We start from the raw sequence: 17167 nt of genomic DNA, 5'->3' as shown, positions 1-17167 counted from the left end.
AAATAAACAGCTAAAAGTTAGGCTCCTGTATCCAAAATTAAGCTCTTAAATAAATAAATTAGCCTAATTTTCAAAAGCACAGAAGCAGTGAATGGCTTTTACTGACATAAGAGGAAGCATCGAGTTGCTAAAGATTGAAGATCAGACCTGAATAAGGATTTGAAAGTCTAATTATAGAAACCTGTTTGCTACCAGCTTGACCAAGAACAACACATTTCAGGTGAAATGACATTGATTTTTTTTTTCCTTCAGAGTCTGTCTACACTTAAGCTGTGTTAGTAAAGGTAGGAAAAATCCCTCAAACAAGTACATGAAATGAAAATAAACCTCCTAAAGCCCAACAAGGCCAAGTGCATGGTCCTGCACCTGCGTTGGGACAATCCAAAACACATTTATAGGCTGGGCAGAGAGTAGATTGAGAGTAGCCCTGAAGAGAAGGACTTGGGGATGCTGGTGGGTGAGAACCTCAACATGAGCTGGCAACATGGACTTGCAGCCCGGTAAACCAACCATATCCTAGGCTGCATCAAAAGAAGCGTGACCGGCAGGGTGAGGGTGTTCTTTCCCTCTACTCTGCTCTCATGAGACCTCACCTGGAGTCCTGTGTTCACTTCTGGAGTCCTCAGCACAGGAAGGACATAGATATGTTGGAACAAGTCCAGAGGGGGCCACAAAGATGATCTAAGCACTGGAGCACCCCTCCTATAAGCACAGGCTGAGATAGTCTGGGTTGTCCAGTCTGGAGAAGAGTAGGTTATGGGGAGACCTTGTAGCAGCCTTTGAGTACTTAAAGGCAACCTACAGGAAAGCTGAGGAGGGTCTCGTGATTAGGAATAGGTCAAGGGGGAGAAATTTTAAGGTGAAAGAGGGGAGATTTAAATGAGGTATCAGCAAGAAATATTTTCCTGTGAGGGCGGTGAGGCACTGGCACAGATTGCCCAGCGAAACTGTGGAAGCCCCATCCCTTGGGGCGTTCAAGGCCAGGTTGGATGAGGCTTTGAGCAATGTGATCCAGTGGAAGGTGTCCCTGCCAATGGCAGGTGGGATGGAACTGAATGGTCTTTAAGGTCCCTTCCAACCCAAACCATTCTTCCCTCTTTCCTCTCCTTGTCAGATCCGGGTCTGAAGGATGCTGAAGAGAAAGCACCATATTTTTGCATGGACCAAAAAAGAAAGTACAAAGGGAAGTTCATTTCCTTTCTCCTGCTAATGGTCCTTGGAACTGCTTGGTTGATGTGGTGTTCACTTGGGAGGCTGTGACATTTCGCTGGCCAGAATTATGTGAAGGGGTTCCTGAGGTTACAATCCCATTTGGCAGTTGGATGGTGCATATTTGTCCCGCTGGGTCTTCTAGTACAGATCAAATTGGGCAGGGCTGGGCTTTATGTTGTCAAGAAAGTATGTCCGCTCGGGGTGGAGGACAGCAGGCAGAGTGCTACTCCACAGAAGAGCAACGAAGCTGGTGAGGGGGCTGGAGAACAGGCCTTATGAGGAACAGCTGAGAGAGCTGGGGTTGTTTAGCCTGGGGAAGAGGAGGCTGAGGGGAGACCTCATTGCTCTCTACAACTGCCGGGAAGGAAGTTGTGGAGAGGAGGGAGCTGGGCTCTTCTCCCAAGTGACAGGGGACAGGACAAGAGGGAATGGCCTCAAGCTCCACCAGGGGAGGTTCAGGCTGAACATTAGAAAAAATTTTTCACAGAAAGGGTCATTGGGCACTGGCACAGGCTGTCCAGGGAGGGGGTTGAGTCACCTTCCCTGGAGGTGTTTAAGGGGCGGGTGGATGAGGTGCTGAGGAACATGGTTTAGTGTTTGATGGAAATGGTTGGACTTGATGATCCGGTGGGTCTTCCAACCTGGTGATTCTATGTTTCTATGATTCATGGGTTTGTGTTGTGGTGGTTAGAGGCTGAAAACAGCACTAAAAGATCTGGATTCTGCTGTCAGAATACTGTGGAAGAGCCCTTTTGGTGCTCCATGACTCAGCTTCCCCATTTATGGAAAGAGCACAATACATGGGCTGACCTTTGCAAAAGGCTGTGGGCTAAACGGTAAAGATGATTCGGTGTTACTGTCATTGTCATTGATGTGGCCATTGATGGATTCAGAACCAGGGCATTATATTAATCCAATGCATTTTTATGTCCTTTTACATGTTCTGCCTCCATGGGCAGGTGGCAGGTCTTCTCACTGCAGCCCATAAGAAACATTCATGCTTAAACCGTGTGGATTGAGGTGAAATCTTAGAGATCAAGGAGAAATCATTGCAGGATGTTCTGTCCCTTCTGTTAATTTCTTCTTAATCTTTATGAGTGACTCAATGTCACTGTTATGGTTTGGATCTGCTGACCTGGAGTGCTTGGAAAATAAAGACAGCCTTAAAAATAAGCAAAAATTGGAGCAAGCTGGTGGGGACAGGAATGGGAAGAATAGAGGTTTACGAAATGTGAGCTGTGAGAAGGGACTGAAAGAAATACTGGTTTTTTTTTAGTCTGGAGAAAAGAAGATTGAGTGTTTATCTGGTAACTGGGTGCAAAGAGGTAAAAGTCTGCTGCAGGGCAAAAATAAATAAATTCTTTCCCTTGTCCGTGGCTGGGATGACAATAAATTAGTGGCTCATACCTCAGAAGAGGAGTTTGGGTTTCATGCACTGGCAGGAATAGAAGTTCCTGGGAAGCAGAGCCATGCAATATGCCTCTGGAAAGAGTTTGGCAGAGGTGATGCTGCCTTTGCCTGTGGGCAACACCTTATGGAACCACCGTGGTTTTGGTTTCCCCTGGCTCTGTGTTCACTGATATTATAAAAACCACTTGCATGCATCTTTCCTCTGCTTTCTCCTTGAGCCATTACAACTCGCTGTCCCCAGCTTTGCCTTTCCTGTGAAATTACATTTAATTTCTTGCATGCGCGAAGGGAAGGCAGGATTCCTGTGTCATCCTGCAGCTCCTGGGGCTGGGATCTTTCAAGGTAATGTTGAGTACAGGCGGTGGCCTTGGGCATGAATACTGATGTCCATGGGAGAAGAGGTGGTCCATAAGCGTCACTGAAGCCCTGCTGGGGATGTCACACCAGTGTCGTGCATGAGTGGAATAGTGTTTTCTCGAGTGTCGAGCCCCATCTGGTGGCATTCCTGTTTCATTTTTTACGTCCTTGTGTCTTCTTTCGGGATTTTTCGACTTCGGTGCTCGTGAACAGCGAATGGAAAGGAAGGACAAGGTGTTTGAGAAAGGGCAGGATTTGCAGATCTACCTTTGCTTATATGCCACCTCCCCATCCTTGGATGCAATTTGGAGATACAGAGGCTGTCGAGGCTTACGTCTTTTTCCCCTGCTCTTCCTTGCTATGCAATCTCACCTCGAGTGGCGAGGCATGATCTAATTGTTCTGGCAAAACCCCAGTTTGTGCTGTGAGCCCCTCCCAGAGCCTCCAGAAGGCACTTTATCCTACCTTCATGCTGGCGTTTGAGGTAGGACAGATGAACAGTCCTGGGAGGGGACATTTCTCTCTATTGACAGGCTCAGATGACCACCTTTAGGGTCAGTGTTAGGTGAAATGATTCTCACCCCAAGTTTAAGTGCAAAAGGTTACAGCCAGCACTGGAGGTGGGTGCTGATCTCTTCTCACAAGTAACAAGTGATAAGATGAGAGGAAATGGCCTCAAGTTGTGACAAGGGAAGTTTTAGATTGGATATGAGGAAAAATTTGTTTACTGAAGGAGTTATCAAATATTGGAACAAACTGCCCAGGGAGGTGGTGGAATCTCCTTTCCTTGAGGTGTTAAAAAAAATGTGTAGCTGTGCACTTCAGGGAATGGTTTAGTAGGCACGGTGGTGTTGGCATGACATTTCGACTTGATGATCGTAGAGGTCTTTTCCAACCTTAATGATTCTATGATTCTCTTCTCCCAAGTGACAGGGGACAGGACGAGAGGGAATGGCCTCAAGCTCCACCAGGGGAGGTTCAGGCTGGACATTAGGAAAAAATTTTTCACAGGAAGGGTCATTGGGCACTGGCAGAGGCTGCCCAGAGAGGGGGTTGAGTCACTTTCCCTGGAGGGGTTTAAGGGACGGGTGGATGAGGCGCTGAGGGGCATGGTTTAGTGATTGATAGGGATGGTTGGGCTCGATGATCCAGTGGGTCTTTTCCAACCTCCTGATTCTATGATTCTATGATAACTACATGGACGTCTGTGTCTACCTCAGATTCCATTTCCTCCAGACAACCTCCTTCTCCTCAAACAACTGGCCCACATCCCCATCCTCCTCAGGTTTTAATGCATGCCAGAGTCTCACACAGCTTTTCCTCCTGTTTCCTGCAGGTATATCCGAACTATGTATCTGGGGATCCAGAGCCAGAGGCGGAAGGAACACCAGCAGCGTTTCTACTGGGCTATGATGTACGAATATGCAGACGTAAATATGTTGCGCCTCCTGGAAACTTTCCTCGAGAGCGCCCCTCAACTGGTGCTACAGCTCTGCATAATGATCCAAAAGAACCGTGCAGAAACATTACCATGTAAGTGGCCCCCTCGTCTTCCCCTCCCCATCCTCCCGGCCTCCCCCTCTGATCCTATGCTCAGCTGCCGATGGACTTTTTGCTAACCATCTGCCCTACGCAACCTGGTGTATAAGGGGCTGCCACTTGGGACAAATCTCATTCCAGCTCCATGCTGCGTTTGCTGGGTAAAATTTCTGCTTATTCCGCTGAGAAAAAAAGAACAAAAAAACAACGGGATCAGTCAAAAGATGAGATTCAGTTCTTCAACACCCAGTCCAGTCTAAGGAAATGATGTTGTTGTGAGGAGAAGGCAGGCAGTCTCTGCTGCTAGGCAGGTGTCACCATTCATTTGCCATCTGGGCAAACGCAATCATTCCCTGCCTCAGTTTCCTTCCTTACATAAGTAAGAGGAAAAAAATGGCCAGATTAGAATTTGTGTTGTGAAGATAAATGGTTCAATGCCTGTGCAGTGCTCTGATGATGTGAAGTATAAGAGAATTTCTTAATAGCTAAACACTGTAGGACCCTTTCTGAAGAGTGCCCAGGAATTCAGGTTTAGTCATTGGTACTATTGTTGTCAGGAAGTCCAAAAAAAGAAAGAGGAGAAGGCAATGGAGGGAGGGGACTGTATAGGGAGAGAGATGTCATCGTGCAGGTAACGTTGCAAAGGTATATAGGTGAAGAGAGACTTGGAAGCAACCACAGAGAAGAGTTTGCCAGTTCTGATGTCCTTGGCTGCAGTGATGTCCTGAACACAGGACATCCACCACAACTGAGAGGCATATGCCCCTGTCCCAGCCCTGGGGTGAACAGTTCTACCAGCCCATGCCCATGGGAATGCTGGCTGCCTAAAGATCACCAGCTTGAGGGAGAATTGTCCTTTCCAAACACCTACAGTGGTACCAGCTGATGAGCTGATGGGTTATTCAGCCCCTGCTCAACTCATACACCAGGGATGACACTCGCTTTACCAAAGACCGCCTGCTTGTATCATGCCAATTCTGGAAGGCCTGAGTTGTTTCTTGGAGCTGGACAGTTCTTCAGGGTTAAATTTTGCTGTCTGGACCAATGTCACCTTTATCTAGAGCATTGATAAGCCCGACTGTTCTCCCCTTCCTCCATACTTTGAGCAGGCCCATCATAGTTGTTTATAGAGGCTTCCCTTTTCCTATTTATGCAGGCTTTTTCTGAAACCTCTCATCACGAGCTCTCCAGGCCTCCAAAGTGCTGACATGATGAACATGCTTTTCTACAACTCCTGCTAGATGTGCTCACGTTTGCCAGCACCCTTTCCCTGCTGCTTCTGACATTATTAACCCTGCTAAAAATGTATGAAACTTAACATAGGAGGCTTGCCAGGACGTTATGCAGATTGTTGGGCTCGCTTCAGAAAGCACTAGGTGAAGTTTGCTGGCCTCTGTTGTGCTGGAAGTCAGACAACAGAGCTGAATTATCCCTCTAGGCTTTCAAATCTGCAGCTTTTTCAGTTTGCCACTTCCAGGCATGGCTGCTTAATCCACTGAACAAGCTGCATCATTTTCCAACCCCCCTTCTGCTTCTTCAGATATGCAGTTCCTCGGTTTCTCCACCACACTGAGCAAGCCACACTCTCTTCCAAGGCAATGCACGTCCCTGCCTGCCTCCTCGAGCCCTGGAGGGCTCTTCTCCTGCCACGCTCCAGCAGCAGAGGGTCCCCAGTGCCCCCTCTTCTTGCTGCCTCCCCTGCCTGTGTCAGAGATGTGGTCTCACACCTCAGGGCTGTGTGCTGAGCGTGGGGCTCTGCTAATGGGTACAAGCAGCAGAGCTTGCCCAGTGCTCCTGACTCAGGTGTGAGGTTTCCTAGAGCTCCTCTACGCCTGTTTAGTGCTTGTCTGTTCCTCCTCCTCCTGGCCAGTATGTAATTACGTAAAAGGAAATTAAATGCTGAGAGCAGCCATTATGAAAAGGAGCAAAGGAGCATCAAAGATTTCCCTTAAAGCAGGCAGAAACCAAAGGAAGATGGATATTGTGAGGAGGGTAGCGTGCTTAAGAATCAAATCAAGTCTCATGGCTCATCATGTCTATGCGACCATGTCTTGGCACAGGAAGAGACCAGTTTTGCCTTGAAACAGGGACAGTATCAGCTGCATCACTGACAGATGAACACTGGCAAAACAGGCTTATAAACCTAGGTACGGACTGTGCTAAAATGTCCAGGCTACAGCTATTTCCATGTGCTTCACACAGTCTCTAATGGGTTTATTTAGTGCTATAACCAGGTCAGTTTACCATTTTATATGGAATACTTTCCTTCTCCAAGCTTCAGTCCTCCCTGCTATTAAGACTGCAATGCCAAGCCCAGTGCAGAATGCCAAGCCAAGTTCCTGTCTTCTCCAAACAGGTCAGCTAATATCCCCATCTCCCATTCAAGGAGATGTAGAAAGAGAGTTACTAGAGTAGCTGCCAGAAAGTTTTGCCTTTTTCTCCTAGTGTTAACATAGCTGTTGAGGTGAGAAGAATGAATACACTGGAGATTTTTCCTCAGATCCAGAGCATCTCCTCCAGAGATATTTAGGAGCATGGTGACAGAAAGATCTGCCATCAAGCTTAATTTCCTCGTTCCTATAATCTACTGAGTGAACAGGAGAAAGAGAAGAATCACCATGCCTTGCAAGAACCATTTTTAGTCGGAGAGTTACCAGCTTGAAAGTGTAGGGTGGAACCTGTGTTTGTTGCTTCTTTGGAGCTCAAAGAGTTGACCAGTTTCTCTAATAGGTCCCTGCTCACCCAAGAGTTAGTATCTCCTGCATAGTCTGACTTGACCAGCAGCAGAAGTGCTGGAGCTGGAATTTGAGGTCAAGTCCCAGCTTTGGAAAAGCTTGGGACACCTCTTACTTTCAAGTCCCTCCACGAAGATTCCTTCATCATATCCCTATCACAAGGCAGACCAGATACCAGCTTAGTTGCCATCACCTGGTGACTCAGGAAGAGCAGAAAATAGCACAGAGAGAAAAGAAGTAAGAACTCGAGTCCTCTGTCGGGTGAGCAGATCTGACCTAGAAGGTGCATGCTGACAGCTTGAGCTGGAGTACTTTGTGCTGTGGCTTCTGAGACAAATGGGTTGACATCAGCTCCTGAATATGCATGTGGAAGAAGCTAGTGCTGGTATGCAGGCTCTTTTTGAGTGATTCATCTGCTACAATACTAGCTGTCTGGGTCCAAAACAGAGTCAATGGGAGGTGAGGAAGAAAGGACGCCTCCAAAACATGGATCAGCCCATGTCCAGAGCAGATGAAGGAGGTAAGACAAGAGGCTTGTCCTCCAGCAGCACCTTTCTCCAGGGAATTTAGACAGAACCTAGGTGATGTATGTACCCTTTAGGGTTAGGCAAAAGAAGGTGATAGGAATCCAAAAAGAATGCAGCCCTGTCCCTCGTTCACCTTGTATGTCCACAAGATTTTGGAGAAGATGGTATGTTTAGTGTTTGATGGGAACGGTTGGACTCGATGATCCGGTGGGTCTCTTCCAACCTGGTTATTCTGTGATTCTGTGATTCTGTATGGAAAGGTGGTAACCTCTCTCAGATTCCTGGATGGCACTGGCAAGAGTACTCCTCTGATTTAAATAACATGGCGTATTTGCAGGGGAAAACATAATATTAATGACAAGTAAATAAGCCCAGCGTCCCAAATCTTCATTTCATAATCACTCCTAGCACATAGTCCACCTCACTTCTTGCAGAGTAAAACATCCTTAACCCACTTCACCCTGCAGAGGTGCCTGTTCCTCTGCACTGAATGGAAAGGAGCACATATAACCAGCTTAAAACGGACACCCAACTTCTAGGCAGTGAGGTGAGAGGGATTCCAGTTTTTCAGCATAAATCTACTCTTAAAGAGGTTTCCTTTTACTTGATTTTTTCATGTGGCTACTTTAAGACTTAATGAGATTTAGCCGAACCTCTAACCTCCATCACTCATGTCACGAGTGCTTTACGCAATGCTTTTGCTGGGAATTTGCCTGTGTGAGGCTGCAGTTTTCAGCGCAGGGTTTCCTCCTATGAAAAAAGCACTGTCTGTTCACCAGTGCTGTTCCTGTCTCCTCTGTAACCCTGCTGTTGATCTGAAAGAGATTTGCAGCGTAAGCCTTCATTATGCAAAGTCCTGTTGAAATCTCTGGCATTTTGCAAGGCGTGCGCGCTTTCTGCAGCCCAGAATAAGTAGTCTGAAGCTGCTCATATATTTAAGAGAAAGCAACATTAACTTCAGCGTGTCTGGGGAATCACATTTTAAGCACAGTGATACAAGCTGAGCAATAGAAGGGATTTTAGACATCTCAGCTAGAGGTGTGTGTTGGGTGAAGGGTTATACTGGTGGAGTTTGCAGATGATGTAGCCAGATTTTGTTGTCACTCCCAAAGTGAAGTCCTATCTGTTTCACCATGTCCTCACTCTTTCTGTTCCATGTCTGGAGGCTGTTTATAATCAAGGTTGTCCTTTCTTGCACACTAATATGCTTTTCTCTGTCACTTGGTTTAGAAGACTCAGCTGGTCTTTGCAGGGCGTTGGAGGATGAGCAGCAGGGGTGGGTTAGTCATTGTCCTCACTGCCCAGAGAAGGCACCCCCCGTTGAGCTGAATGGATTCAGGATGAGCTAACCTCAAGTTAAACACTTCAGCACTTGAGTGAGAGGTTTCCTATGTGAGTGATAATGAGTCAAGTCTAATGTGGAGATAAATTTCTCCATTGATTTTCCCCAATGACAGGCTGATAGTTAACCAATAATATGCTGTGAATAATGGATGTGCTATGAAATACATACTGTCTGAATTGTCCTCTTAGATATATTCATAAGGTAGGAAATATCCCAAGGCATCATAACAGAATGGTTTGAGATCTAAAAACAAGGCAATATCTAAAGGGCAGCAAATGAATGGATTACTTCTTACTCAATCCCCTTCCCACTCAGGCCCCAAAGATCAAAATAACCTGCTTAGCTGGGGCAACCAAGTCAGAAAGGGAACCTTCAGCCTCACTTGCCAAAGGGTGGGATTTTCAAATGTGATCAACACTGGGCTGGATGTCGCTGAATAGACTATAACTTCCACATCTCCACACAAAGTGGAGGAGACTCATTAGATTTGAAAGTTCATCCTTCGGGTAGCACTGCTAACCTTGAAGGAGCACTAAAAGTCTGTTCAAGATCCTTCATGCTGAACAGATAAATCCATCAGAGAGTAGTTTTGGTTGGACAGGCACCAGCAATGGGCAGCCATCATCACTACTGTTGCCCTGTTAGCATGGGTCTGACATGGTTTTGGCTTGGACCAGCTACCTCTGAGCCAAAAAATCCCCAAGCACCACTTGGGAGTAAACACAAATTAGGGACCGTTATCTACAGGCTGATGGATGTGGCCACCTTTGGATGGCAAGAGATGGGGTGTGGATGGTGCCAGGGTGTGCCTGCTGGCCACAGGGCTGAAGAACAATCCCTGCAAATACCTGATTCTTACAAGAGATGCAGACACTGAGGACTATGGGAGGGAGATGACACGGTGGATGGAAAAGCATGCATAGGGGAAAGTGCTTGTTGTGGGTTATTTGTGCCTGTTTTCCACAAATGTCTTTCAAGTTAGGTGTAACTAAATATATACATTCCAACAGTGCTGAAACATGAATCCAAAACTCCAAATTCAAATCTCTATGACCTCACTACACAAAATTATCCTCGTTTGTGCAGAGTCCCGTAGTCAGAGTTACCCATTATAAATAAGATGGGGTTTGCCCTTTCTACACAAGCATCGGATTCGAGAGGGCTCAGTACAAAAAAGACCAACATATCATCAACACGCTCTGTTTGGGTTGGGTGAGACACCAGTGAAGGCCTACGTGAAGTCCTTTTCATCCAGAAACAGAAAGCCTCCTCCCTTTTCTGAACAGTGTATTTTTCTTTAGATCCAGCAAGACTCAGCTGGAACAGTTTGCCCAGAGAAGTCATGGATGCCCCATCCCTGGAGGTGTCCAAGGCCAGGATTGATGGGGTTTTGAACAACCTGATGCAGTGGGAGGTGTCCCTGCCCATGGAAGGGGTGGTGGAAATGGATGATATTTAAGGTCCTTTCCAACATAAACCATTCTATGATTCTACGATAAATGCAATGCATGCGTAAAAAAGCCTTTACCTCACAGAGACCTCAGTAACAGGAGATGGGGTGGGTAAAAATTGTACCAGAGTCTGGGCTTTGGCTTGGGCTGTGAGACAGATCAAGGGGAAAAAAATGCTAAAATTTTCCCTATGGGTTTGAAGATATATTCTCCCTTCCTCTCTCTCTCTCATGACATTCCTTGGGGAGTGAAAGAAATGAGAAACATCTATCACCCGGCCCTGGTTCCCTGTGACAGAAGAAGTGTGAGTAGAAAAGCATTTGCCATGTGTGCAAGGGACCCTACCAGTTGCGTGCTTGCTGAAGGGGCTTGTCAGGAAGGAACCAGAAATCTGCATTGAAAGTTCATCCTGATTCAGCCACAGTTTCCCTTTAAATATTCATCAGCAGACCAAGGAGGCACCTCGCAGAATGCCCAGGTAGCTCCAAACACATAAGCAGCTCTCCTGGGAGGCCACTCATATGACTCAAATGCTTTGCCAGACCGGGGCATATGGCTCTGTTCCTGCTGTCCCCTCCTTCTCACCAAAGCCGGATGACAGATAGCAATTTGGTGCCCTGCTTGAAGCGAGTGGCTGGTGCCAGGCCAATTCCCAGCAGCAGCAAAAAGCCATCTCCACAGTTGGCAGTGGGCACTGAGGATGTCTTGCTCTGGCATGCTGAGAGCCGGCCGAGCCTGAGGCCTGCTGGCACTGAGCGCCACGGGGAAAGCTTGCCCCATCATCAGCCATATTGTCCCAGCGCAGCGGGGAAGGACCAGGTCCAGAAGCCTTTGAAGCCAGTGATAGCTATTTTTTTTTTTCCCTAATGGGCTTTGGAGCAAGCCCAAAGAGCGACTTCATCCCTTAGCCCATCCCACCTGCAGCTTCTCCGTCCACCACCTTGCCGTAGCTCTCACTCTGTTGTTTTGGAGTGCTGATAAAACCCCTTCTGTTCGTATCACGTGCCACCATCATGCATATGGCACGCCACAGCCAATAAAGATGAGTCACCATTCATGGGACAGCGCTGGCAGATAGCCAGTGCTGCCAATTTTAGGCTTTGTAGGACCGTGGTAATCGTTGGGAGGGGGTTACATCATCAGAGCACTGCACAAACATTAGCCCATGCTGTTCCTAGGAGTTGTAGGCCAGCTGGGAAACTGAGGCACAGATGGAGAGGTTTGAGTAGCCTAAGGTTTCTAGGCTGAAGGCTCCTGGGGATCAAGTTCATGCCAAACAGATTCCAGGCAGGAAATTAAGGCTTTTTTTTTCAGGCAATTTTATAATGCAGACTTTCTTGGAGACGTACTTCTCACAGTAGACTCATGATTAGTGCACAGGTAGAGGTGGCTGCGCACTGCTGTGCTAGTAAAATATATGGGACTTCAACTGTTTTTGTCTTCAGGTTGCTCTAGTCTGAAGCTCTGATGCCATTCAGGAGAGCATGCTAATTCTGGATAAACAGAGGGCAGGTAGCCACTGAGGTTTGTAAAAAAAAACTGGGGAAAATGAAGGGCAGGTGTTGATAAGGGACTTCTCTGTGTTTCTAACCCTGATGTAGATGGAGTAGTTCAGGTTGATGCAAACTTGCTGAGTCTTGAGGGAAGAACTTCCTTGTTTCAGAAACTATCAGTTTTTTTAGATGATTAGCTCAGGGTGACAGTCGAGTGGACAGGAGTGCAGCAGATTCACTGAGTCAATAGAAATCTCCTGAAATGACTTTTGTCCTAAGTGGCATTCGATCAACCTCATGCCCCCAATGTCCACAGTACGTTCATGTCTTTGCATGGGTGCTCGCTAATGGGAGACGTCCACCAGGCACAGCCGTTTCCCTGTCACAGGATCCCATATCTCATATACCCGAAGGTGTAAACAGATGTTTGCAGTAGGGGAACGGACACGTGGTTTCATCTCAGCCTGTCCTGGAGGAAGGTGATGTTCATTAACTTGTTGAAGAGCCAGTCTCAACTTCATCTTGCATACACATGAACTTCTGAGGAGGCAAAAAGACCCAGGAAAGATAAGTCAACCTAAGCATGATTAAAACGGTGGATGCTGGCATGTCATTGCGTTCTGGCCTACTACACATCACTTAGACCTTTGCAGAGTGTACAAAGCATGTGAAGCAGAGGAAGAAACATGTTCCTGCTGTAATCTTTGGAAGTCAGTCTCCCTGGTGCCTTCAGTTACCCCACTGCAAAATAGCACCAGCTGTACCACATCTGGTTTTGTCACTTTGTCACTCACAGAAGGGCTCTGTCATACTCACTCTAATGATGTCAGCCTTGTGTACTCTTCAGAAGTGTTGAGATGCTCCTTCTTTTCAGATGACCAATCCCCTCACCTGCAATTATGCTGAGATAAGTACAACAATGGCCCCTACACAATAACAGATTTATAAACTATAAGGTTAGCAAAGCGTGCACTGCTGACACATCTCTAAACACACTGAATGAAGACGTCTTACCTTGGCCAGTGAGTTTGAATAAAGTTTGGTTTCCTTCCTCTTCCCCATCAGGTCAAAAGCATTTCCAGAGCTGGGCTTATTTCTTTCATGGCCTGCAAACTTTCTGTGTCCGGACCAAACCATTAACCAGAGGCCGTTTGCAGGGTCCATGTTTGGTACTGTCACAGACTATTTGAAACAATGCCCTGATATTTCCTCATCTCCAAGAAACTGGCTGTGGGAGCTGTGTTTATAGCAGGAAATTCCTTCACTAAGCCCTGGCAGAAGATGTTGCTTCCTCAATCTGGTGATGAATCTGTTTCATCTATGCTAATAATCTGAAACACATCAGAACATGAGCACAGCCACCTGATCTCGGTCATCCACATGGTTCAGTTATCATCACAGTCCTTGGCAGTTTTAATCCATGGCAGCTAGCACAGACCCAAAGAATTTCCAGGCTGGGCTCTGGTGTTAGCAAAGGCCAAGGATGATTCCCAAAAAGCAGTCTGGATTGGGCTCCCCTGTTTTGAGGGCTGAGAAAGAATAGTGACATAGATACAGCAGTCAATAGAATTAGGCTTTGCTCAGTTACTTATCTCTAGGCGCAGGGTCCCAGCTTCAAACGCTGCCCTCGACCTGTGTTATGGAAAAGAGATTATCAGGGTTATGTCTAGAAGAAAAAAGCAGAACTCCTAGGGCTTTCCTTTACAGTGTTGATGTGGTCTCTTATTTTTCAGAGTATTTTAGACCCACCTGCTAGATTACAACATCCTTTCAACTTGTGCTAGGCAGATTTAAATTATTCTCAATGACTGTGGTTCTCATCTGAATTAAACCAGAATGCCAGGACAAAGTGGCTGTAACAAATATCAAACGTACGGTGTTAAAATGCAAGTTTATTGCATATGTTTGCAGAGTTGTGTTGTTTTATGCCAACTACTCTTACTCTGAACACAGAAATGGGTGGGGATTTTATTCTAAATCAAGCTATGTGTTTTTTTTCCTTAACAAAGGGGGTTTTCCCCTTTTCAGTGCATTTTAGTAATATCATAAAGTGCATTTCTCTTCTAAGTGTTCCTAGCAGTAGATTTCAAATATCATTAGGTCTAAATAATCTCAGTATGTGAGGCTTGTTCTGATCTTTGCAGAGTGTAAATTGTGAGCTGGAGTCTGTTAAGATGTTCAATATGCTCAAGAATCTGAGCAAAGAACTGGCCGCTAAAAGTTGTATCTAAAGTTTCCTTCACAAAGAACCAGCTGTTGAATGCGCAATATGATTTTTCCTTCAAGAGTCGCTCTTCTTGGATTGTGTCATCTTATTTTTCCCAGTTAAAGTAATCACATGTTCGAGGTTTTTTTTTCCTGTCGCTTGGGGAAGGACTATTTTAAACAGCAGAAGGAAAAAAACCTAGATCTCAGCAATCAATGGCCACACAATACTGCACATCTAACCGAGGCTACAAGAACAGCACAATGATAATTGGGTGACTTTGGTCTCTAGAAATCCATGGTAGATCCATGCTAATGGTGATGCTTAGCTCTTCATATTAACTACAGAGGTAGATTAGGTTGATTTTTCTCCCATCTCAGGTGCCTGGTAGGATTTGGATGTATCTTGACCACGTAGATAAAAGGCTCTGATCAGGCTACTCTGATTTCTGTACTGAGGTCAGAAGCAAGTGAGCACAAGAAGAACCAGAGAGTGCACCAGGAAAAAGCAATGGAGGTCTATAGAGACACTTGTACACTTATTGGCTGGCTGTGCTACTCACAGGTTGAACCAGGTTTCTGTAACATTGCCTACAAAGAGGGATTTGGCTCTACATGCATGATTTAAAACCTGTTCTTGCTGGAGGTGTTGTCAGGACGTCCTGATGGAGCATTTCAAGGGAAAACTTTTGGGGTCTCTCAAGGAGCCTCAGATCCTCTTCTCTGTGGCTGTTGACTTTTGGGGATTCAAGTGGGGTTCTTTTTCAGTGTGATTCTTACACAATGGTTAAGAGCATTCAGATTAACAGGAATTTAGCTGAAGTTTTATAATTGCGGTGATGACTGTGCAGAAGGTATCTGACTCTGAATAGAGCAGCAATTCATAAAACCTTTGACAAAAATAGGCATGTATAAGCGTTCTCATGCTCTGTTCCCAAACACCCTAAACTATGTCCAGAAAACCCTGGCTGCACTCTCCCAGCACATTTCTACTGCAGATTTATCCCAGGTGATTGGCATCTGGATAAATTTAGACCAGGCTCAGACCAGACTGTCTCTCTTTCCTGTATGTGTGGCTTTAGGAGACAGGGATGCACGTAGCTGTTGGTGCTGAGTGTCTCAAAGAACCTTGAGACGCTGTCCACAGAAGATTCAGCATGTCTTTTGGAGTGTGCACTGGGGGAGGATGCACCAGGGCACTGTGGGAAGACCTTAGAGAGATATTGGCACTTGCGTGAGATAGCCTGAGTCATCAGTGCAGGGGTGTGGTTTACCAAGCTACACAAACCCCAATTTAAGTGGTAATAGCAGCTATTCTAGTTGGAAACCCTGTCAAATGTAGCCCCACACCAACATAAAAAAACGTCAGCAAAATTAATGAGATTACTGATTTACTGGCCAAAATTCACAAAGGAAAGAGCTGTTCTATATTAACACCCCCAAAATAGCATCTACTGAAGTGAAACTGTTTGGTTTTGGTCAGAGGGGGACAGTGAATTCCTTTCTTTAAATTTTCTTAACATTTAGGGGAAGTTTCAAATTGGAGGAATAATTTCAAAATAAATAGCTACATGTCATAATAATGTCACACCAAAAGGGACTGCAAAGAAAAAACTAGTTTTGTTGAATGTCCTTCTTTTCCTCAATGGTTGCCTCCAGATTCTTTAGGACTGAAACTATTGACCAATCTCTCTCCAGATTCCTGAGTGGTCTTGGACACGTGCTGTGCATTGCTCCCCCTGAAAAGTATGATTTTGAAGTTATTTTCCTTCAACTCTACCCACAGGCTTCCATCAGAGACTCTACCAGCTGGACAGACCTTCAGAGGAGGGTTTTTCTCCACAAGGCAAGGCTTGCCCATCTAGCTATAGTAATTGAGTCATGCTGGCATTTCCTTCAGACGTAGCTTTGAGACCATAACGGAGACCAGATTCCTAGAAGGATTAACCTATACTACCAAAATAACGTTTTGCTGGCATAAAGCTGAATTATGCCTTACCTAAGCTCTAGCTGCCATGACTGACTCCCCAGAGCCACCTGGGCTCGACACAGCAGCCACCTGAGCTAATGTACTCTGTCCAAAAGGCCAGCCTGGAAACTCTACCTCCAGGAGTTGAACCACAGTTCTTTCACATTATTTTTAAAGTGATGAAGGGGATTATATGACCAAGTTTGTGATAAGCAGAGGACTGTGCACATATTGTCTCTATACCTGTAACGCAGACGGTGCTGGCACTCAAATGATTCTGTTAACATGGTCTCTGGTACAGTTCTGGCCAGCTCACCCTTTCCCAAAGTTTTCAGAGCATGAGAAAATAGTTTCACATAGTCCAGGAACTGTTCCCAAAAGGCAGATTTGATACAACTACTGAGAGAGTTTAATAGTATGGTCATAGTAGACTGTGCCAGCTGGGGTCAAGGTCAGTGAGTAGTTCTAGCTCTGTTTCTCATTTGCTAGTTTAGGTGGCACCACGGTGACCCAGGGTCTCTCAAGGCCCGGGTTTGTGGGTTCCCTTCTCCTCTCTACTGTTACAAGTGGTTATTTGGTGGCAAGCTACTATACAAGATCAAAGATCTCAGTTAGCTAAGTGAGATGAGGTTTATGTGGACTGAGATTTCAGCTTTAGGAAAGTGCTGCCAGATATGTTGAATATTTGGAGTGGGTAAAACCTGAGATACTTGTGGTCAGCATCCTAGGAACAGGGCAAGGCAATTGTAGAAAGCAAATAGTGACCTTAGATGCCAGTGAGGACTATTTGCATATATGTCTGTCGGGATCAGCCGCCTTCTTGTTGATGTGGTGGGGGGATAGTGACTTTCTGCTGCCGCTTTCCTGAGAATGGTGATAACCTTGTCTGGCTGTTCAGAAAATGCAAGTTAAACATGTCCTATG

At 45.9% G+C, this 17167-nt stretch overlaps 1 protein-coding gene across 1 annotated transcript in view; it reads left to right on the top strand.

Moving 5' to 3' along the window:
• Window positions 1-17167, top strand: part of XKR6 (XK related 6) — a 198345-nt gene that overhangs the window by 169563 nt on the left and 11615 nt on the right. The window contains exon 2 of the mRNA XM_069850662.1: window positions 4316-4512. Within this exon, the coding sequence (XP_069706763.1) occupies window positions 4316-4512 (197 nt within the window). The remainder of the gene's footprint in view (window positions 1-4315; window positions 4513-17167) is intronic.

The sequence above is a fragment of the Phaenicophaeus curvirostris genome, chromosome 2, assembly GCF_032191515.1.
Source record: "Phaenicophaeus curvirostris isolate KB17595 chromosome 2, BPBGC_Pcur_1.0, whole genome shotgun sequence".
Lineage (NCBI taxonomy): Eukaryota > Metazoa > Chordata > Aves > Cuculiformes > Cuculidae > Phaenicophaeus > Phaenicophaeus curvirostris.
This window is presented reverse-complemented; position numbering and strand designations above follow the sequence as displayed.